Raw genomic sequence first — 23,612 nt, forward strand, 5'->3', positions numbered from 1 at the left:
GGGCGAGGGGAGGGCGTTTCCCGCCGTCCGGGCGCGCGCCCCCGCGCGCCCCCGCGCGCCCGGGGCGCGCGCGGGGGCGCGCGTCGGGCGCGGGCCCGGGCGGCCGAAGGGGAAGCGGGCGATGGGGAGGGAGGAGGAGGAGGGAGGGGGAGGGGGAGGGGGAGGAGGAGGAGGAGGAGGAGGAGGAGGAGGGGTTTCCTTCCGGGCCGTGGGGGGGGGATTCACTTCCGGGACGGTGTTCCGGCCCAATCCGGCCCAGTGCCACCCCCGGAGGTAGGTACCCCTCAGCGCCGGGCACCGGGCCCTGCCTTCACCCCCTTCCCCTCCCCCCCGGGGCTGGGCCTGGGCAACGCCCCCTTCCCCCCTCTTCCTGCCCCCCCCCCCGCCCGAATAAAAATAATAATAATAATAATAATAATGATAACATTTATTAAGCGCTTACTATGTGCCAAGCACTGTTCTAAGCGCTGGGGAGGTTCCAAGGTGATCAGGTTGTCCCACGGGGGGGCCCCTCACAGTTTCGACCCCCGTTTTCCAGCTGAGGGAACTGAGGCCCAGAGAAGTGACTTGCCCAAAGTCACCCAGCTGACAGTTGGCGGAGGCGGGATTGGAACCCATGACCTCTGACTCCAAATGATGACGGTGTTTGTTAAGGGCTTACCATGTGCAAAGCCCTGGGGAGGTTCCAAGGTGATCAGGTTGTCCCACGGGGGGGCCCTCACAGCTTCGACCCCCGTGTTACAGATGAGGGAACTGAGGCCCAGAGAAGTGACTTGCCCAAAGTCACCCAGCTGACAGTTGGCGGAGCCGGGATTTGAACCCATGATCTCTGACTCCGAATGATGGTGGTATTTGTTAAGGGCTTACTATGTGTAAAGCAGTGTTCTAAGCGCTGGGGAGGTTCCAAGGTGATCAGGTTGTCCCACGGGGGACCCCTCACAATTTCGACCCCCGTTTTACAGATGAGGGAACTGAGGCCCAGAGAAGTGAAGTGACTTGCCCAAAGTCACCCAGCTGACAGTTGGCGGAGCCGGGATTTGAACCCATGACCTCTGACTCCAAATGATGGTGGTATTTGATAAGGGCTTACTATGTGTAAAGCAGTGTTCTAGGCGCTGGGGAGGTTCCAAGGTGATCAGGTTGGCCCACGGGGGCGCTTACAGTTTCAACACCCGTTTTACAGATGAGGTAACTGAGGCCCAGAGAAGTGAAGTGACTTGCCCAAAGTCACCCAGCTGACAGTTGGCGGAGTCGGGATTGGAACCCATGACCTCTGACTCCAAATGATGACGGTATTTGTTAAGGGCTTACCATGTGCAAAGCACTGGGGAGGTTCCAAGGTGATCAGGTTTTCCCATGGGGGGGCCCTCACAGCTTCGTCCCCCGTTTTACAGATGAGGAAACTGAGGCCCAGAGAAGTGAAGTGACTTGCCCAAAGTCACCCAGCTGACAGTTGGCGGAGCCGGGATTTGAACCCATGATCTCTGACTCCGAATGATGGTGGTATTTGTTAAGGGCTTAGTATGTGCAAAGCACTGTTCTAAGCGCTGGGGAGGTTCCAAGGTGATCAGGTTGTCCCACGGGGGGGCCCTCACAGCTTCGACCCCCGTGTTACAGATGAGGGAACTGAGGCCCAGAGAAGTGACTTGCCCAAAGTCACCCAGCTGACAGTTGGCGGAGCCGGGATTGGAACCCATGACCTCTGACTCCAAATGATGGTGGTATTTGTTAAGGGCTTACTATGTGCAAAGCAGTGTTCTAAGCGCTGGGGAGGTTCCAAGGTGATCAAGTTGGCCCACGGGGGCGCTTACAGTTTCAACCCCCATTTTACAGATGAGGGAACTGAGGCCCAGAGAAGTGAAGTGACTTGCCCAAAGTCACCCAGCTGACAGTTGGCGGAGTCGGGATTGGAACCCATGACCTCTGACTCCAAATGATGACGGTGTTTGTTAAGGGCTTACCATGTGCAAAGCCCTGGGGAGGTTCCAAGGTGATCAGGTTGTCCCACGGGGGGACCCTCACAGCTTCGACCCCCCTTTTCCAGATGAGGGAACTGAGGCCCAGAGAAGTGAAGTGACTTGCCCAAAGTCACCCAGCTGACGGCAGAGCCGGGATTTGAACCCATGACCTCTGACTCCAAATGATGATGGTATTTGTTAAGGGCTTATTACTATGTGCAAAGCAGTGTTCTAAGCGCTGGGGAGGTTCCAAGGTGATCAGGTTGTCCCACAGGGGGCTCACAGTCTTCATACCCATTTTACAGATGAGGGAACCGAGCCACAGAGAAGTGAAGTGACTTGCCCAAAGTCACCCAGCTGACAGTTGGCGGAGCTGGGATTTGAACCCATGACCTCTGACTCCAAATGATGATGGTATTTGTTAAGGGCTTACTATGTGCAAAGCAGTGTTCTAAGCGCTGGGGAGGTTCCAAGGTGATCAGGTTGTCCCACGGGGGCGCTTACAGTTTCAACCCCCGTTTTACAGATGAGGTAACTGAGGCACAGGGAAGTGACTTGCCCAAGGTCACACAGCTGACAGCGGAGCTGGGATTTGAACCCATGACCTCTGACTCCAAATGATGATGGTATTTGTTAAGCACCTACTACGTGCAAAGCAGTGTTCTAAGCGCTGGGGAGGTTCCAAGGTGATCAGGTTGTCCCACGGGGGCGCTTACAGTTTCAACCCCCGTTTTACAGATGAGGTAACTGAGGCACAGGGAAGTGACTTGCCCAAGGTCACGCAGCTGACAGCGGAGCTGGGATTTGAACCCATGACCTCTGACTCCAAATGATGATGGTATTTGTTAAGCACCTACTACGTGCAAAGCACTGTTCTAAGCGCTGGGGAGGTTCCAAGGTGATCAGGTTGTCCCATGGGGGGGGCTCACAGTTTCAACCCCCGTTTTACAGATGAGGCAACTGAGGCACAGAGAAGTGAAGTGACTTGCCCAAAGTCACCCAGCTGACAGTTGGCAAAGTCGGGATTTGAGCCCATGACCTCTGACTCCAAATGATGATGGTATTTGTTAAGCTCTTACTATGTGCAAAGCACTGTTCTAAGCGCTGGGGAGGATACAAGGTGATCAGATTGTCCCATGGGGGGGCCTCACAGTTTCAACCCCCATTTTACAGATGAGGTAACTGAGGCACAGAGAAGTGAAGTGACTTGCCCACAGTCACACAGCTGACAAGTGGTGGAGCCGGGATTTGAACCCATGACCTCTGACTCCAAATGATGGTGGTATTTGTTAAGCGCTTACTATGTGCAAAGCAGTGTTCTAAGCGCTGGGGAGGTTACAAGGTGATCAGGTTGTCCCATGGGGGGGGGGGCCTCACAGTTTCAACCCCCATTTTACAGATGAGGTAACTGAGGCCCAGAGAAGTGAAGTGACTTGCCCACAGTCACACAGCTGACAAGTGGTGGAGCCGGGATTTGAACCCATGACCTCTGACTCCAAAGCCCGGGCTCTTTCCACTGAGCCACGCTGCTTCTCTAGTAGCGCTTAATGAAAGTTGGCTTATGTTGCCAACTTGTACTTCCCAAGCGCTTAGTACGGTGCTCTGCACACAGTAAGCGCTCAATAAATACGATTGAATGGATGAATAAATGCCATCATTATTGTTATCATTACGATTGAATGAATGAACCTTGACCCCTCCAGCCTGGGGGGATCCGCACCCCCTCCCATTCTCAAAAACGCCCACGACTCCCCCAAACCCCCCAACTCCTCACACCCACCAGGACCAACGGCAGACTTTTCACCAGCGGATTGATCCCTCCTCACACGGGAGTGGCTGGAAAGAGCAAATAAACAGAGCCAAACCCCCCCAAAAAGGGCGGTGGTGTAGGATCCAGAATAAAAAGAGCAAATAAACAGAACCAAACCCCCCCAAAAAGGGCGGTGGTGTAGGATCCAGAATAAACAGCGGAATTATTATGGCATCGACAAAAGCTCTTTGGGGATTAAAAGTTTCAAAACAAACACAAATAAGGCTTTGGAAGAAAAAAAAGGGGTCAGGTGGGATAAAAGTTGGTGCTTGAAAGCAGTAAACATTTCCCCGTTTTGCCCTCAGTTGATAGCTGTTAATTTGTGGGGTGGGATCCTTTGAGTAGTCACGAAGTTTCTAAACTGCCAGATGCTCTATCGATATTCAGATTAGTAAGGAGACACACACTCTCTTCAGACTGGTGGGGTAATACCCTTTTTCGCCCCTCTTGAGGACTGTTGGCACAGTTGTCTCAGCTTTTATTTCCCGTGTTGACATTATAACTTTTTTGACATTTGATCGGGATCTTCGGTTTCCGTGATCTGGAAGACTTGGCTTGGCTAAACCTCCACCAAGCCCGTAATAAATTCCACAGGTTTCAGGCCTGGTAATGAGCCACGCTGCTTTCCTACCACTGAGGGAGGATCGCCGAGCGGCGTTCAGCGTTTTCAGAGCCTCCGGCACTTTTCCTAAATTGGAGTTTACCATTGTCTTCAGCCTAAATTTCTGGACCCTAGCTGGCTTCGCCCGGGAAAACTGAATTATCCTCGTAAAGTCTTAGTCACCCTATAAAAGATGTAATTGAGCAAGAGGTTTGCCAGGAAGTAGTGAGGGATGAACCTCGGATGAAACTGCTAAGCCGCTTCACCCCTTTCGTAGATTGCTTTTATCCCACGTTCCTCCTGTCTGACAAAAAGGTTGGCTATCCTCTGTGGAAGGTGACCCGTGCTAAATGCCTGAGTCTCGCTTCCTCTTTTACCTCTACTGGAAAATTTTTCTTCACTCAGCTTAGAAGGTCCAAGGGGATAGCTTAGTTATAGGCCTTCTAAGAATCTGAAATTTCCCTTGCAAGTTTGACCCTGACTAGCTGAGAGACTTGGGACGAACCACCTGTTGGGGCCTCTGTTTCAACGTCTAGGAACGAAGCCGTCACCGCTCCCTTAGTAAACATCTCAAAGTGACCCAAGGAGGATTTCCAGATCCCGTGGAAAGGACCCGTCAGGACGCAATTAGGATTTACGCTGATGACTCTTTTTTTTTCTTCGTCGAGCAGGGTTGAACACCTGAACCACCGGGCCCAGCCATGGAGAAAGGTGGGAATATACAACTGGAGATCCCCGACTTCAGCAACTCGGTCCTGAGCCACCTCAACCAGCTGCGCATGCAGGGCCGCCTCTGCGACATCGTGGTCAACGTGCAAGGCCAGGCCTTTCGGGCCCACAAAGTGGTGCTGGCCGCCAGCTCCCCCTACTTCAGGGACCACATGTCCTTGAACGAGATGAGCACCGTCTCCATTTCGGTCATCAAGAACCCCACGGTTTTCGAGCAGCTCCTGTCCTTCTGTTACACCGGGCGCATCTGCCTGCAGCTGGCCGATATCATCAGCTACCTGACGGCGGCCAGCTTCCTGCAGATGCAGCACATCATAGACAAGTGCACGCAGATCCTGGAGGGCATTCACTTTAAAATTAACGTGGCGGAGGTGGAAGCGGAGTTGGGCCAGACGAGGACAAAGCATCAGGAGAGACCCCCGGAGTCTCACAGGGTCACACCGAACCTGAACCGCTCCCTCAGCCCACGCCACAACACGCCAAAGGCGAGCCGGAGGGGTCAGGTGAGCACGGTGTTGGACATCCGGGAGCTCAGTCCCCCCGAGGAGTCCACCAGCCCCCAGATAATCGAGCAGAGCTCCGACGCGGAGGGCAGGGAGCCCATCCTGCGGATTAACCGAGCGGGACAGTGGTACGTGGAGACCGGGGTGCCGGATCGCGGGGGCCGCAGCGACGATGAGGTCCGTGTTCTGGGAGGAGTGCGGATCAAAACGGAGAACTTGGAAGAGTGGCTCGGGACTGAGAATCAGCCCTCGGGGGAGGACGGGAGCAGCGCCGAGGAGGTCACGGCCATGGTCATAGACACGACGGCCCACGGTTCAGCGGGTCAGGAGAATTACCCCCTGGGGTCTTCGGGAGCCAAGGTGGCCCGGCCAACGAGCAGTGAAGTCGACAGGTAAGGTGGCGGCTTTTTCCCCCGTCCTGTCTGCCGCGAGGGCACCGTCGAAGTTGGCCACCTTAGAGAGCTCTTCCCGTCCCGTTCGTAGGCAAAATAAACATTGACTGCGTGGAGACTTTTCTTCTTCTTATATGTGGAAACCAGAAGGTTCCACGTTCTCTAGTTTCGTGGGATTTACGGTAATGTAGGTTCTCCCTTGAAAATTCAAAGTAGCACATCCAGCCACCCTAGGCTAAGTGATCGTCAGGCAATACTTCCTCAGGATTCAAGGCAGGAAACCAGTCACCAGCCGAAACGTGGCAACATTTCCCTTTCTCGGTGTGTCGTCCCCAGGCAGGAGAGTTTTTTGGGGGTTTCATTTTCCTCTGAGGTACTTCAAGGGCAGCGCTTAAGCCAGCTCCCGAACTAGATGTTATATTGGATTCTAGGGATTGCTAGGCTACTTAAGGGCAAAGAGCAAAGGTAATTGGAATTCAGAAATCACTTTTTGTGACCGTGGTTTTGTTTTTTTCTAAACCTAACATTTGAGGACATTTTCCCAACTGTACCAAGCTCTTATTGTAGACTCGACTAGCCCCGGCCTTAAAAATTCCCTTATTCTGTGATCAGTTCCCTCCTCTCCTTATCGCAGACAGTGGATCTCAAAACCATTTTGGAGCAGAGACCATTTTGGCAAGACAGAAGTCCCTGCTTACCTCGTCCACTTCCAGTTACCGCTAACATACCAACCACCACGCTCGAACAAAGTCTCCTCCCTGAATTTTCCCACCTCTTGTCACAACCTTGCTCCCCTCACTCCTCTTGCCTTTCTTCCCTTTTGTCAGAATTTTTGTATAGCTCTGAAAATCTTGGGAAAGTATTTCTAGTTTTTTGGCACCATAACTTGCACTTTTTATCCACTTTAGGGGATATCTGAAAGAATTGGTTAAAAAAAAAGTCCAGTCATTTTTAACAGCTGTGGTTTTTCAGCGTGTTTTCTTTGTCTTCCGGCATAGTCGCGTTCTTGTATTTTGGCCTTCTCCCCCATTATATTGTAAACTGCTGGAAGGCAGGTACCGTGTCACCTTCTTTTGTAATTTCCCAACAGTAACTAAATCCAATCCCTTCGGACTCCTCAAATCTCTTGTGTTTATCTGTTTACTTGTTATTGATTTGATGCCTTCACTTGTCTTTTAGCCGGAGTTATTAGGTCTCTATGGGAAATTTGCCATTTGAGGCCTACTTTCTCCCTTGTTAGATTGTCAGCTCCCGAGAGCAGAGACTGCTTCCCTGAGCCGGGAACACACGGTGCTCAGCGCACAACAGGCACTCAATAGATGCTGTTGATATGGACGCTAGTACAGAGGAGTAATGACATCCGCAGTGATAACGTCAAGTTCCTCTTGTTGCTAAGTAGCCTACATGGATCCAGCCTCGTTTTAAACCCAAGAAGGGGGAGGTTGAAAAGCGGTATTTCCTATTGCAATTCCGTGTGGTTTGCCTTCCTTGGCAGCAGGTCTGGTTTGTATAGACGAGACAGCGGATTTGTGGGGTGAGCTTTCTTGGGCAGGTCTCCTGGTTACTTACTAATGGCACTTATTAAGCGCTTACTATGTGCAAAGCACTGTTCTAAGCGCTGGGGAGGTTACAAGGTGATCAGGTTGTCCCATGGGTGGCCGGGAGTTGGTGCATAGCCCTCTCTGGGCTTGGCCTGGACTCTGGAAACTTCTGGAAGGTCACTTGGTGCGACAGCGGAGCGTGGTGGCGGGGATGGGAGGTGGACAAGCTTAAAGTGCTTCCGGTCAGTAAGGACCGCGCATTGTCAGCCTGGTCTCATCTTGTACATATTTTTTTTACTCTATTTATTTATTTATTTATTTTATTTGTGCATATCTATTCTATTTATTTTATTTTGTTAGTATGTTTGGTTTTGTTCTCTGTCTCCCCCTTTTAGACTGTGAGCCCACTGTTGGGTAGGGACTGTCTCTATATGTTGCCAATTTGTACTTCCCAAGCGCTTAGTACAGTGCTCTGCACATAGTAAGCGCTCAATAAATACAATTGATGATGATGATGATGGTCTCGAGGACGGCGCCGGAGAAGGGCCTTGGCGGCGGGGACAGTGCACAGTTCCCTGGGCGCCTGCGGGAGCCTGGCACTGTTTAGAAATTGGTTCGAATGGCTATTTCAGCTGCTAAATTCCACTATATAAAATTCTGTGTTAGTCAGGGGTGGCTTCTCGCTACACAGCGCACTGTAGCACAGCAAGCCAAGTGACTTCTCGAGTCCAGTAGTGAGATACGGACCCAACACAGACCTGATCCCACGTCTTCTGGGGGCTCTGCCACTTGTCTGCTGTGGGACCTTGGGAAGTCGCTTAAGTTCTCTGTGCTTCAGTTTCCTCATCTGTAAAATGGGAATGCAGTCGTGTTCTCCCTCATACTTAGATTGTGAGCCCCATGAAGAACAGGGACTGTGTCTGAACCGATTATCTTGTATCTACCCCAGGACTTAGTGCAGTGTGGCACATAATGAGTGGTTCACAAATTATGATTATTTATAATGTGCCACAGTACAGTGCTCTGCACACAGTAAGCGCTTAATAAATACGATTGAATGAATATGCAGATGGACCAGATCCTCTACCTTTGTCACTAAAAGTGACCTTTTTGTTGGTGAATTTCCTGTTTAGTACCCCATAAAGATTATAAATTGTACCTTCTCTTCACCTGCTCACATGACTTCTCTAAGAGGATGATTCCGAAATCTCTCTCCCATCTAAACTGTATGTAGTTCTGCATTTCCTTTTGCCTCCAGAACAGCTCGACTCGGATGCCCTGCCGGCACCTCAAACTCACTATGTCTAAAACAAAAATGCTCACCTTTCCTGCTAACCCCACTTCTCCACCTAAATTTTCCCGTCTCGGCCTGGTCCCAGAAGGCTTCAACCTCAGTGCCGCTGTATCAGCCTCTTCGCTGGCCTCCCTGCCTCTACCCAGTTCCCCCTCCAAACCACCGCGCAGATCCATCTCCTGGAACCATCGCTCGGCACACATTTCCTGTCTCCTAAAATCTCTCCACCGGCTTCCCATATCCGACAGGAACAAAACTCCTCACAGTCGGCCTTAAGGCTCTCCACCACTTCATCCCTCCTTCCCTATCCGTTCTCTTTGCCAGCTGTTCCCCAACTCGCTCTCTTCATTCTGCCCAACCCTAATTCCACCACCTTTTCCTTGCTCTCGACTCTGCCGCTTCCATCCCATCATTCACACTGTCCTCCCCTGACTTAGAGCTCCCTCACACCCCAAATCTGACAGACCTCTGCTCTCCCCATATTAAAGTCCCTCCTAAAATCTTACCTCTTCCAACAAGCCTTCCCCAATTAGACTCCAGTTCCCTGTACCCTGTGAGCCTGTCAGCCATTGCTAACACTTTCCTCCCCTTCCCCAAGGAGCAAGGGTGAACAGAAGGTCTCTTCTTCCCACTTGGAATATTGGGAAGGTTGTGGCATTTTCTCACAGAGACCGGTTTGCCAGAACATTGAGCTCTCCAAAAACTGCCTCTTCCCGCCACCGCCCCCAGGATTGTTTTATTTATGTCTCCGCTGGTTGATGTTAATGGCTGCTGAATCTTAGCTGATTTTTTTAATCTGATACTGACTTTTATTCTATTGGATATGTGATTATTTTTATAAAGTGTATCCGCCTCCCCTGTTTGGAGTGGGAGGCCTTATCTTAATTGACCTTCGGGTAATTACTCCAGCACTTTGTGAGATACTCAGTGCATTGTAAATGCTTTCTAAATGGCAGTAGTAATAATAAGTAATGTCCACACAAAAGCTGCGAAGCCATACTGCCGAGTAAGTGACTGAGGTTTAGCTCTTTCTCTCGTGGCCTAGGGATGACGTGCCAATGGACAGCAGAGTGCAGGGAACCGTAGTAAAGCCCCTGTGTGGTTTAGAGCAGGGGTGGGCCAAGTTGAGCCCCTGGGCCAGGCACACCAACTGATTTTATCCAGCCTTTGGACTGGAACCAGCCGGGCTCCAAACTGGCCGTTTCTGCCCTCAGCCACTCCTATCAGGTTCCTAGCCAGTCCCGGGACCACTTCCCAGCACGCCAAGACCCTGTGTGATGTGTGGGAGATACACACTGCCGTCTCGCTCCCCCAACGTCCCTAGCGACTGGCTGGGAGGACTTTGCCCATCTTAAAATCCCGTAACCCTCTGCTCTCCGGCCCAAATCACTGTCCACCCCATAGTTGAGAGCCCAGGTAAGCAAAGAGATGGGGGCCACTTACGCCAGCTTCCTGGGATGGGTGGGGGTGGAGTCTTAAGAGGCAGAAGTGTGGCCACTTCCTCCGGGGCAGCCGGAGGGGATGCTTAGGATGCCTGAGCACCAAACTTTGCCCATCCCTGGTTTAGAGCCTGCTCCAAAGCTAGGCAGGTTCTCACTGTGGAAGTGGAGGGCTTGCATCCACTGGGAGCTATTCTGGTTTGACTGGAGAGACGTGGGGCCTCCTCAGCTAAATGAGGACCCCCGAGACTCAGAGCCCTGAGAAGCCGCCCTCTTTGCCTCGGAGACGCTCCTCGATTGAAATAGCTGGCATTTGGGCCTGGGAATCAGAAGGTCATGGGTTCTAGTCCTGGCTCCGCCACTTGTCTGTCGTGGGACCTTCGGCAAGTCACTTCATTTCTCTGGGCCTCAGTTACCTCATCTGTAAAAAGGGGGTAAAGAATGTGAGCCCCAGGAGAGACAGGGACTGTGTCCAACCCGATTTGCTTGTATCCACCCCAACGCTTAGTACAGTGCCTGGCACATAGTAAGTGTTTAACAAATACCACAGTTATTATTGTTCTCCCTCTCGCTTTATCTGTGAAGTTAGTATCTGTGTCTGCCCCTGCTTAACACTGATTATTCATTCTGCACAGAGATAACCGCCCACAGCCCCTTTCAGAAATCCACCCTCACCTACTCTGACTGCCCTTTTCCTGTTCCTCCGCCTGCAGATTTAGCCCTTCCGGCAGTGTTGTCACCCTAACCGAACGACACCGAGCCAGAAGCGAGTCTCCCGGGAGGATGGATGAGCCCAAGCAACCCAACTCTCAGGTAGGAAGCCAGAACTCTGGGGATTTAAGGTTTCCATCAGGGCTTTTTGGATGAATTGCCCCAGAGGCAAGGCAGTTTTAAATTTCACCAGAATAAATAGGCTGCTTGCTACTCTTTTGAGAATGGTGCTTTCTATAGGAATCGAAAAGAAAAATGGGTCAGTGTCTGATGATACTAGTTTCAGTGTTTCTCGGCCTTTTGCAAAGGGCAGATTTGGAATTCGGCAAAGTGAAAAGGGTTTAGGGTTGCCTTCTGATTGTAGTACTGAAACCACCTCCTGGGACGTGAAGGAACTAAAACCTGGAATTGTAAGGACAGTCAAATGGTGATGGGAAGGAGGAGGGAACGGCTATAGGAAGGGGAAGGATAGATTCTTAGGTTGCTGTGGTCTCACTCCACAGATTAAGTGGAAAAAAGGTAAGACTTTTAAGACAGCAAGCTCCTAGACTGTAAGCTCCGTGTGGGCAGGGAACCATTGTACTCTCCCAAGCACTTAATACAGTGTTCTGCACAAAGTTAGTGCTCAATAAATATGATTGATTGATTGAGGTAGAGTACCAGTGTGCCCCTGGACTGGCACTTGTTTCATTCAGTTGCTGTTTCCTGGGGAAGGATTAAGAAGGCCATCTGGGTGACTGAAGGGAGGGGTGTATTTTCATGCCCCAGGGCCACCCAACCATGGCCACTAACTGCAATTAAGCCAATTAGGCTGCTCAATTAAGCCAACTAGGCCTACTTCCCCAAATCCTAGGGAGGCTTCAGGATGTTCCATTCCCGTCTTGGGGAATGGGCCGACGCTCCCTGGTCCAGGGAACCCAAGGGAAGATTCAGGGTGTTTCCAGGCTTTGTTCAATTCCAGAGGGCCCAGGTAGCCTGCAAAATCTCTTTGGAGGAGGAGGGGGGGAGCGGGAGCACAAGAGAGCCCCTTACCCCTGGGCAGGAGTGGGTTGGGAGGGTGTTCCCCACCCTGGCAGCTCACCATTGGACTTGGAGGATGAATAAAGGGAGTAAGTCAGGGTGACGCAGAAGGGAGTGGAAGAAAAGGAGAAGAGGGCTTAGGGAAGGCCTTTTGGAGGAGATGTGCCTTCAATAAGGCTTATCATCTTCAATTTCCTTTAATGAGATAAACTGACGTCTGAATTTCTACCACACACAAGGATAAGCAGTATGGTCTAGTGGATAGAGCACAGGCCACAGAGTCAGAAGGACCTGGGTTCTAACCCTGGCCGTGCCGCTTGTTTGCTGTGTGACCTTGGGTGAGTCACTTCCCTTCTCTGTGCCTTGGTTACCTGTTCTGTAAAATGGGGATTAAGACTCTGAGTCCCATGTGGGACATGGACTGTGTCCAACCTGATTAGCTTGTATCTACCTCAGCGCCTGGCACAATAATAAATAGTTAACAGATGCCATTTTAAAAAATATACTCTACTAAGTGCCTGGGAAGTTCAACGGAAGCTCAAGCCACGTTCCCTGGCCACTAGGAGCTGACACCTTAAGATGTAAGCCTAGTCCCAACTGCTTGGTTCCCTCCTTCAATTGTCATCCCTTTCAAACGGCGCAGGTAGCGCCCAGCCCGATTTTTCCAGCTGTCTGCCTTGACCCCCCGTGTCCTTTCTCGTGCCTTTCCCACGCCCGATCCAGGTGGAGGAGTCGGCGATGATCGGCGTGAGCGGCTACGTGGAGTACCTGCGGGAGCAGGAAGTGTCCGAGCGGTGGTTCCGCTACAACCCCCGCCTCACCTGCATCTACTGCGCCAAGTCCTTCAACCAGAAGGGCAGCCTGGACCGCCACATGCGCCTGCACATGGGGATCACGCCATTTGTGTGCCGCATGTGCGGCAAGAAGTACACGCGCAAGGATCAGCTGGAGTACCACATCCGCAAGCACACGGGCAACAAGCCCTTTCACTGCCACGTGTGCGGCAAGAGCTTCCCCTTCCAGGCCATCCTGAACCAGCACTTTCGCAAAAACCACCCCGGCTGCCTGCCCCTGGAGGGCCCGCACAGCATCTCGCCCGAGACCACCGTCACGTCCCGGGGCCAGGCGGAGGAAGAGTCGCCTCCGCAGGAAGAGACGGTGGCGCCGGGGGAGGCGGCCCAGGGCTCCGTGTCCACCACCGGGCCGGACTGAGCCGCGGCGGCGGCGGAGGGGGAGGACCCTCTTCCTCTTTGGGCGGTCAGCAGCTGGCACTGGGGGCGCGGGCCGGTACTGCGTTTCACAAGATGCCACACCTCCGGACCGGACAGAACCCCCCCCCAAGATGTTGCCAAAACCGAGAACGAACCACCTGCTCCCCGCAGCACTAAACGCCGTTCCTCACCCCCGCCCCTCCCTCCCTCCCACCCGCTCCTCGGCGAGCAGTCGGCAAGCAAGTCAGCCTTCTGATTCAGGGATCAACAGCTTTGGTTTGTTACTTTTTGAAAACGACGCTTTTTCTAGAGAACAATTCAGGATCAACTGTCATTTTGTAACCAGTCACGTTTCCAGTCTGGCCCGCCCACCGGTCCACGTCATCCCGGGGGCCGCCGGCTGGGCCGAGGAGCGGTAGCACTCAGGCTTTTTCCGTCCAAACCAGCTGCCGGAGGGGAGGAGGAGCAGGTGAAGAGGTGGCCGAGGGGGTTGGGGGGGTGGGGGGCGGGTCTCTCCTCCCTCTCCTCTGCCGCTCCTTCCAGGTGATTTTCACAGTCCGGGAGGAAAGATGGGCCAGGTGGGACCACCCCTGCCCAAGGGCATCAGTTCCTGTTGATTCAGTTGGGCCGTTCTGAATCTCGTAAAAAAAGTGATGGCGTCTTTGGCTTTCTGGGGTGGGCCCTCTCCCAGCAGGGTTCGGAGGTCTGCTTGTTTCCCTGCAAGCAGATTTCTGAGGAGAGCAACCTCCCAGTGGGCATCATGGCCTAGCCCAAGCACGCCAGTGTCTTGAGAATGAAATGTGCAGCTGCGAGAGTTGTGTTAGATCCTTCAGAATCTGGGGAAACCGGGGCAGCGGCCGAGGTCGGGGCGGGGAGGGGCGGAGGTGACTTTATTTTTGCCAAAATGGAACAGCATGGAGCCGAATTGCAGCTTCCTGACCGGTGTGTGCCCAAGGCAGTGCCCGGCACATCGCCGAGCATGAAGAAAAGGCATCTGGGCCAGTTGAATTGATGAGTTAGTTCCTGGTTCGACTGTAATCTCAACCAGCCCCCGTGCTCCTGGTTTTACGTAAGAGCAATATTGTACATCACGAAATGTCACCTCCCAGGGAAATGATTCTGGGCGGTGTTTTTAAATCCATACGTCTCCACATTTGATAAGTTTGATAGGTTTTTATATGAAGTTTTTAAAAAAAAAATCAGTTTTTGCAACTTTGCAATTGAGGCTATTCGAAGCTCCGGTTCCCGGGGTGCTCTGAAGTCAGCCCCCTGCCGCAGATGGAACGGAATGGAACCTCCCTCATTCCCGTGCCTCCTGCCTGCAAATCCAGAAATTCTCCACGCCTTCCAAACCCACCCCGTCCTGCCAAAGGGTGAGGCCGAGGGGGGACAGTAGCCAAAGTGGAAGGACTGAGCCCTGGTAGAATACCCTGTGGGATACCTACGGCTGCAGCAGCCTGGAACCCCATCGGGCACAGGAAACTGCCGGGTCAAGGTGCCACCCGGTCCTTTCGATCCGGCTCGGCTCACCAGTCCCTTTCGAGATGTGGCACGGCATTCCCGGGAATGAGCGAGGTTCTTCCGAGGATCCCACGGGCTGGCCAGACCCTGTCCTGCAGGTGGAAGGAGAGGAGAGGGTTGGGCACAGGTCGGCGCAGGGAGCTTTTGCAACCTGAGACCTCTAGGACAGAGAGAAAAGAAGAAAACTCTCCAACCGCCCCGATTACTGGTTGGAGTTTTTTTAACGATTGGTTTTGTTTTAAAGAGTGTGGAAAACGTGCAACGCTTTTTAGAAATTGCTTCTGTGCAGAGGCCGGGAGGCAAGCGGGGTGTGACCGGGCCCACTCGGCATCACCGGGGTCGATCCCGGGTGGGGTGGCAAACCCCACCTCGCTCCCCCGCCTGGGATCGCACGTGGTACGTGAGCAAGTGGGTGGAGGGCAAGGGGAGTTGCCCCAAAGATGGCAAGGGAAAGAGCCGAGGGGGCTGTAGAAAAGAAGCAGGTTAAGCACACCGGTTGCTTACGCTTAGGAAGACCGTCCCGGCCCCCTCCTCCTGTCTCCGAGGGCAGAGGCGTCGCCTCTCCTGGAGGGACTAGGGGAGACCTGGGGGTCGTGGAGACTCAGAATCGACACAGGATTGGATTCTTTTAACTCCCAGGGACCAGCCAGGTCCCGCGGCCGAAATAGGATCGAAAGAAGTAGTAGCGACTGTGGGATTTGTTAAGCGCTTTCTACGTGCCAGGCACGGAACTGAGCACTGAAGTCATTACCGGATAATCAGGTCAGACAGAGTCCCTGACCCACTGGGAGGCTCACGGTCTAAGGGAAGTCGGCCGGGAAGCCTTAGGGTGCTTGGAAGAGGTTTAGCCTCAAGGGTGGGGCAGGGAGGGAGGGAAGGGGAGGGCAGGTGCAGATTATGCTGCTCTAGACATAGCTTTGAAATTTACCAAAAAAAAAAAGAAAAAGAACATTTGAAATGGCCATCCTGCTCTCGGGAGACAGTGCTAGGAATTACTCTGTCGCTTTATATAGTTCCTTAGAAGATGATACTTGTGAAAATAGAGCTTTTTCAACTATTACCAAGCTGGAAAGGTGACATGCAGGAATTGCTGTTACAGGAAACTTTCTTGCCAGCAACTAGCAGCAGCTCCATCCAAGTGTAGCAAGGAAGGGCTAACATTGAAGCAGAGGCTGCGTTACTCACACGGAGGTGACCGTGAGTTTGTGACATTTTGTTTTTCCTTTAATTATCTGTTAAAGTTTTCACTGTGTTGATACTGTGAATAGAGGAGAGTTTTCATCATACAGGGCTGTGGTCACTGACCCCTGTTTGCTGGTTCCCTCCTCTCAGTTGGCCTCTGCAGAGCCATGAAACGCATATGAAGTCCCAACTGAAGCTACTTTTAAACAAAAGAAAACTTGTGAAAGGAAGGTTTCCCTCCCGCTTCCTCCTCCCCCCTCACACCTTTCCTTGGAAGAGATGCCAGTCTCCAGGTAGTTTCTTTTAGCTACCCAAGAATCCAATCCAGGCACCTCGGGGTCATTCTTATACTTTGTAGCGGAAGTGAGCTCTAGTTTAAGGATATCGGGAAGGAAGAGGGGATAGCAAAATCAGCTTTATGTTTACTTAATATACCTAGAAGAGTACAGGAAGAATGCCTTGGTGAGGATATCCACAGTCCTTTCTGGTCCCCCAGGTGGGCCCCTCCTGGGTAACAAGCTGCCTTGGCCCCAAGGGTTAAATGATACCCAAAGGTCCTCTGTTGTGGAGCCTGGTGTCCAATGGCAGTGCCAGGCTAAGTGCCAGGGGGTCTTGTTGCCGGGTCTTTGGGTGGCTAACGGTTACAGAAAAACTGCCTTGCGTGCCTCGGGGAGAGAGGAGAACTGGCTCGGTGTTGCCTGTTTCCATTCTGAGCTGCCACTTGGAACCTCTCTAGCCTCTAATCTGTCACCTAATTGAGGTCTAAATTTAGCAGAGGCCAACAGCGCTGTGGGCCGGAGGGGGCCTGAATGACCTTTTACAACGTTCTCATTTCAGGTTCCAACTCAGGGGAGTTGGAAATCCTACCCAGTTTTTTGCTTTCTGTATGTGTATGGGCACATTTCCAGGTCTGTCTGATCTCACCAAAGCGTGTGTGTTGGGGTGGGGGGGCGGGGGGAGGGTAGGACTTGTACCCTTAAGCTCTGCAGCAAAAACGTAATGGCTATAAAGAGTTGGAAGGGAAGAGATGTTTATTCGTGTTTCTGATTAACGGGACGCTCCTGGCCTTATTAACCTGGGATTTCCGGGGCAATGTGGCAATAGCAATGTAGAGAATACTTCAAGGTCAGCGTCTGAATTCTGGCCTTTGCTGGGAGTAACATTGGCATTGGCACTCAACCTGCACCTGCAAATTTCAGATTATCTGGCTGTTGCCCCTTTTGATAAACTCTGAAAACAAATCAGCTTTCTCAGATAAATGGTTTTGGTTGTGGGGGGGGAGGTGGTCGTTGTTTGTTTGTTTGTTTTAAATAGCCCAGGCCACAGTTTGAGAGGAAGGAGACAAGCCGCTAGGTGATTTCATGGAAGGACAGGGGTCACAGGAAGGACTCTGGATTGTTCATGTGACTAAGAGAGTTTTGGGATGGTGCAGAGAGAGGATGAACAGGTGAACCACAAGTCATTTTCTTGGAAAGCTGCTCATGTGCCCATACGGTGGTTTGCTCTTTCCCACGTGCAGTTGAACCGTGTAAAGCCTCCCACTTCAGGCACAGCAGTCGGGAAGGTTACTCTGCCCCAAGTTGCCTTTGTTTGCAAGGTGAACTGTGGGAGAGACAGCATAAAGGTCCATGCGCCGGCCAGTCTGAGAAAACAAGGCTCTCCGTCCAGTCCCAGGAGAAGCTAAAAGACAGGGCTGACCAGACTCTGAGGAGTGGTCATCTCTGGGACTGGGTGGAAGGCCCAGTGCCCCAGTATGATTCCTCAGGCTCATCTCTGAGTTGGGGTTGTTCTGCCATTTTGCCTAAAATACGGGTGGGTGGGGTTGTAAGCTGCAGAGCCATATATTGCCACCTCCTTTAAGAGGCTGCTTTTCCCCCCACCAGCTTCTTTGCCCGCAGATTGGGAGACCATTCACAACTTGGCACTGTGAATTGCCCATCTCTGAAGGGGAATGGGTGAATTGTGGTGGTGGCGAGACAGCGTGGCCAATTTTAAAACAGGCCTCATTTAAAGCAAGATTTTCTCAAAAAAGGCCTGTTTATGATAGAGCATCCTAGATAAATGGTCTTTTTTGTGTCAGGCCTAGGGGACATGCAACTCTCCCTGATTGATGGCAATGGGCCTGCAGGGAGCAGATGTACTAATTAACCCAGATACTAGCCACCTCTTCTAGCAGAGACCTTCATTTTCATTTGCTCAAATAAGCTGTGTTTACTGTATGCTACAGGGGAGTCAAAAGTCACACCTCTTTCTGCTCTTTAAGGTTTGTCTTTGTTGAAAATGCTTCTAGGTAAGGCTTCCTGACTTTCAAATGCATATTTGAACCATCCTTCCAACTGTGAACAAAGTTACTGTTTCCCTTAATTTATTACATTCCTGAATGTGTATATATATATATCCATCATCCATTTGCATTGCAAATGCCCATGCTCAGTGTTCTAGGAGCCCATCAGCCATGGGGATGGTCATATTGAACACGCAAAGAGATAGGAAAAGTGTAAAGGAGAGTGGAGCAGGGGGTCAAAATCCCTCAGGGGAAATAGCATCATTTGACTCGCTATGCCCATCTTTCAGGATGGACACACTGTCCCTCCCAAGATTCCCGATTACCTCATTTCCATAGGTAGGATTCTCCAGAAATCATGTGACGGGCATGGGTTCGGAACTCCCTGGATCCTTAGTGGGAGCTCCTTGGGTGTAGCGCGATACAGAGCTGAGGGATGTCGAGCTGAGGGAGGTCTCACTGGACATCTTGGCTTGAATAGTCCTTCTAAAATGAGAGGGTGGTGGGCTTCATTCACTACTAAATAGCCATCAAATCGTCGGTAAGCTCTCACTGTTGGAGGTGATGATGAAATCCTTACCTTGCGACAGAGAGAATTAAGATTAATTCTCTACCTGATCTTAGAGCGAATTGGCCGGGCGAGTCGATGGTGCATTTCGGGTTGTGGCCCTTCTGTTGGGCTGTGGTGTTGCTCGGAGCTAAGGGACGAGAGGCAAGAGGAATATGGAATGCTCCTTAGGAGACTACATTTCTCAAAAGGCAGAGGGCATTTCCTGCCCTTAAACAGGAAACGGAAATATTAAAGCCTCCTTCAGAGACTACACTTCCTAGAAGACAATTCCCTTCTGCACTTCCTGCCTGCCCAGGTATTCTCGGGCCGAATTCTTAAAAGACCAACGAGGTGAGGCTCTTGGCTTATGCTCCGTCTCTCCACCTGACTCCTGAGGAGTGTCTGCTGTAGCCCGGGCTGCCTGTTTGTCCAAGGGAAGACCCCCATGGTGGTGAGTAAATCCCTTTTTAGCACCTTGCTCAATTTAAAACTTTTGTGAGAGATGCTCAGACAGGCGATAGGTGACTTGGAAGTTTCTCTCAATTTTCTGTCCTTTTCTGAATGAAATTCCCGTGTGTGGGTGGGTGAATGTTGACCTGCTATTAAGAGGAGCTCAGCACCTCGTGAAGATCTGCCAGCACTTCAGCTTTGTGGGTTCTGTAGAGGTGAGTGGGATTTCTGATACGCATCCGAGACGTTAGGCATATCACCCAATACCTTCCTCAGACCCTCTGCTTATGAGCCAAAATCCTGCACCATTTTGAGGATATGGGGTGGGGGGTGGGGGGCAGCAGAGTAATACGGATTGTTTAGAACCAGTCACCCTCATCCAGAAATCTGAATCCGAGATTGATATCACTTTCTGCTGTTACGTATTTTTCACCTTTCAGGCGGGTGAAGGCGGTGAGGGGGACGAAACGGATCGTTTTAAAACCCCATTCAGCCCTTTCTCGACTTTTCTTTTTTTAAACAGTTCTACATTTTCAGAGAAATGAGTATTCTTTTCCATGAGAGCCTGCTCTCCTGCTCCCTGTCTGTACTCAGAACTTGTGCCCTCGACCCCTTGTTGGTGTGGCCTGGCGATGTGTGGTAGGCAGATCCGGCTGGGTCCCAAGTGGCTTCACCTGCCGGGGGGCCACGGGGGAAGCCGGCGTCTGTTGAGACCGGACTCCAGAAGCCGTCGTCAGAATGTATTCTGCGGGGCAGCCGAAGCGGTATTTACTGTCCGGCTCGGGCTGGGGTAGGATGTGAGGCAGGATGGAAGGCTTGGGAGCGTGGCTCGCATGGTTTCCCCACCTAGCTCTCGGAATTCAAGCCAGGTGGGGAAAACACACTTGCCGACATCACCCATGCGTTATTTTTCTACTTCTCAACAAACCCCTCCCGTGGTAGCTCCATGCCCAGAATATCAGCCAACTTGCACTTTGAGGCTAATAATAACAATGATGATAATAATAATGTGTGGTATTTGTGAAGCGCTTACTATGTGCCAAGCACCGAACTAAGCACTGAGGTAGATCCAAGTTAATCAGGTCAGGTACAGTGCCTGTCCTCTATGGGGCTCACAGAGGGAGGAAAATAGGTATTAAATCCCTGTTCTACAGGTGAGGAAACTGAGGCACAGAAAAACTAAGTGACTTGCCCAGGGTCACATGGCAGGCAAATGGGTAGCCAGAATTAGAACCCAGGTTCTTTGATTCCCGGGCCTGGGCTCTTTCTGTTAGGCCACACTGCTTCTTCTGAGGCAGAGCCGGCCCTCTGAGCCTCCTTTGAGGACTCCCTCCCCTTCAAGAAAGTAAGCTTCTGGACTGTAAGCTCCTCTCCAGGCTCAAAGCTCCTTGTGGGCAGGGAACGTGTCTAACAACTCTGCCCTATTGTACTCTCCCAAATGCTTAGTAGAATTCTCTGCACACACTGAGTGCTCACTACATTTGATTGATTGATTCAAGAGCTCCATACCCACTGGCAAATTAACAAAGAAACCCTGCATTCTGGAAACCGTGCCAAACCGTTCTCTGTCTTGCAGGCTCTTTGGGGACTGGCTGAAATTTTAGGATCCGAATTATCCCTTGGGGGTCAGCAGCCCAAAGAACAGCTGTGATTAATACTAGGATCCTTTCCCAGGAGACTTTTCCAGATTCTATGCAATCACTATCCCCTGGGATCAGGTAATGCTGTCAAAAACCCACCCCACCCTACTCCACCCAGCCCTACATCCTTATAAATGGCGAGATTCCAGTCTCCCCTTACCTTCTTAAATCTATGCACTTTAAATGAAATTAAGGAAAAATTGACCTGAAGCTTCAGGGGTTTTCTGTGAAAGGATAGGTTAGGGTCTGTGGAATCTTTCCTCATCTCCTCAGTCAAGCAGCAGTCATCCATTTCAGTGCTTTGCAGCTCCTTGGACCCTCGTGGCTTCCTGCCCTATTGGCCCTACTCTGCGTTTCCTTTCTACATCCTATGCTGATTTAGAAGCACTCGGACTAGAAAAACCCGGTATTTATGTAGCGGAACCAGCCCAAGAAACTTACGGACGGATTGTCTTCAGGTCAGCTTGTGGTCCCAGGGCGTGCATTTCAAGGATGACGCCCCTTAGATTGTGGAGCTAAAGTGTTGAGAGAGGCTGGGGAAGAGCCAGTGATCTGGGCTTGACTGTGGTGGCAAAATACAGAGGACACCCACCATCTCCTGGTTGCCAAGCAACCCTCAGAGTTGTGTTGTTTCTTCAGGAATAGAAAGAATTTGTAGTTGTCCTCCAGGCCCAGAGAAGAGGACATGGAGAGGGATGTGAAAGGGATGAAAAGAGAAAAACTCCACTTAAATCCATAGGCTGTTAGGTACCTTGATTCAGGAGGCACTTACCATGGGAAACAAGGGAGGTGCTCACACTTCAGAGACAAAAAGGTGCAGGCGTACTGATTTGTGATGTCTTGACTTGGCCGGTCCAGCCCATCTAGAAGGGGATCCATCGTCACAGGCAGGGGAGGATTTAGCTGCCCCTGTGAGAGCAGGGTCATGGGAGAAGAAGAGGGGAGAAGAACAAACGGGAAAGGGCTCAGACTCATTTGGCAGTGGAAATGAGGGGGTTTTCACCGCTCAGCGACCTGCTGGCCCTTCCTCCCCAGCCAGCCCCTGCACCACCCCACACTGCCTCCAACTTCCAGAGCGGAGCAGGCTCGGCCAACTGGAAGGAGTCCCAGGAGAGGCCCAAAACGTTTGTCCTTCCTCACGGTTCCCCACTCCGCAAAAAAAGCTGAGGGCGGCCAAGTCATGGGAAAAGCCATCTTGTCAGGAAATGCGTTTAGGTTGGAACTTCTTTTCCTCATTTCTTTCTCAAGCCTGCCAGAAGCAATCAGTCAGGTTTCTGTTGGAGGCTAATCAGATCCCTAACTGCAGTGACTCTTAAAGAGAGTAGTCACTTTAAAACCAAAAGCCCTCACCTACATTGAAGGTATGTTCCCCTATACTAGGGGCAGACGGATTTGGCCCTACTCTGCTGGTCATCTCCCAGCCAGCCCCAGGCCCATGGCCTGCATGTTCACAGTTAGCTCCGAGCCAATTTGGGACTCCGCGGCAAAAGTGGCTGCATTTCTGCTGTTAGAAACCCCTCTACTCCTACCCCACCCCTGGTCCACCCTATGATTGGGAGGATTTGGCATGTTGATATGTGGCCTTCTACATGCCTCCAGACTTCACAGGTTCCCCAGTGGCCCTCCAGCCCAAATCCCCACCTAAGCAGGGGGCCGCTAGCAAGAGTGACTGCAACAGCCCCCTAAGCCTCCTATGAGTGGATGGGGTAAGCCAGTCATCCGACAAAAAAAAAAGACTAGAACTTATATGGTTTTACTAGTTTTATTTTTAAAAAATACTTTTAAATCATGTAGCTTGTATTAAAAGAGCCGGGTTTCTTCTTTGAAGACCGGCCTGCTAAATTTAAAGCAACACTAATATAATTCAGATGTATATGCACATGCATTTGATCACAGAGTGATATTATATAGTTCATGAACGGACTTAGTGGGAAGTTTGGCTATTTTCTTAATATCTTATCTTTCGTTGGTAAATGCACATAGGTAAACATTATTTACGCGCCCACGGTGACCTTGGTACCGTAGACAGCTTCATTTATAGTTGTGTCTAGTTCTGGGCAAAGAGAATTGCTTAAAGAGCTTTTTTGCTTGCTTTGATTTGGGGGCAAGAAACGTCTTTCTTTGCACTTTCTATTTATAAAGAAGGCATGACTCCGTACCTGCTCTCGGCACGGGTGTGGTCCTGAAGCAGGAGGTGGAGGTGCCCGGTGAGGTGCTCGTTGGAATGAAGAGGGAAAGGGAGGGATGTCTTCAGTGTGAGCTTGTCGGCCCCCGTGGGGAAAAAGGTTGGGAGTCGGACCCTCTGGAGGAAAGCCAACGGGAGCCAGCCCTTAATTGGGGTCAGATTGATGGCGCGTGGGGCGGGGAGGGGGTGGGCCAGCCGCCGTGTTTGTGTGATATGGTTTGGGAAAGTGTGGGTTGGTGGGTGTATGTGTGTTTATGAAAAGTTGGACAAGAGCAGAGTCTTCTCCCTCCCCATTCCAAGGATGTGCAGGTAGCAAGGTTGCCTCGTCAACACCGGAGGGGAGGCCGTTGCCCTGTGGCTGCCACCACTGAGGCTTCACCGCCTCCCGTCATAGCGTCTCTATCCCAGCTGAAGAGCCTGGAGCTAAGGATACTTTGCTGCACGCCGGCAGTCACGGCCATGCCACTGCCCGAGCCGTGTGAGGCGTTCTCCTTCCGGGCCCAGGTCAGAGATCAGCTGCTGCCTCGCTATTGCCCATCAGACCTCTTTCAGAGCAGTTCCCCAGTGTCATCTGTGAGCTTCTAGTTGGTG

General features: G+C 51.6%; 1 protein-coding gene across 1 annotated transcript; it reads left to right on the forward strand.

Annotated features, from left to right (window-relative positions):
- The first annotated feature begins 230 nt into the window (after positions 1-230).
- On the forward strand, positions 231-16,777 carry ZBTB37 (zinc finger and BTB domain containing 37). The gene is made up of 5 exons (XM_038758696.1): positions 231-273; positions 5,041-5,993; positions 10,981-11,080; positions 12,722-13,678; positions 15,830-16,777. The coding sequence occupies exons 2-4, from the start codon at positions 5,071-5,073 to the stop codon at positions 13,208-13,210; spliced, it is 1,512 nt and encodes a 503-aa protein (XP_038614624.1). The 5' UTR covers positions 231-273; positions 5,041-5,070; the 3' UTR covers positions 13,211-13,678; positions 15,830-16,777.
- The last annotated feature ends 6,835 nt before the right edge of the window (positions 16,778-23,612 follow it).

Source organism: Tachyglossus aculeatus, chromosome 16 (assembly GCF_015852505.1).
Source record: "Tachyglossus aculeatus isolate mTacAcu1 chromosome 16, mTacAcu1.pri, whole genome shotgun sequence".
NCBI lineage: Eukaryota > Metazoa > Chordata > Mammalia > Monotremata > Tachyglossidae > Tachyglossus > Tachyglossus aculeatus.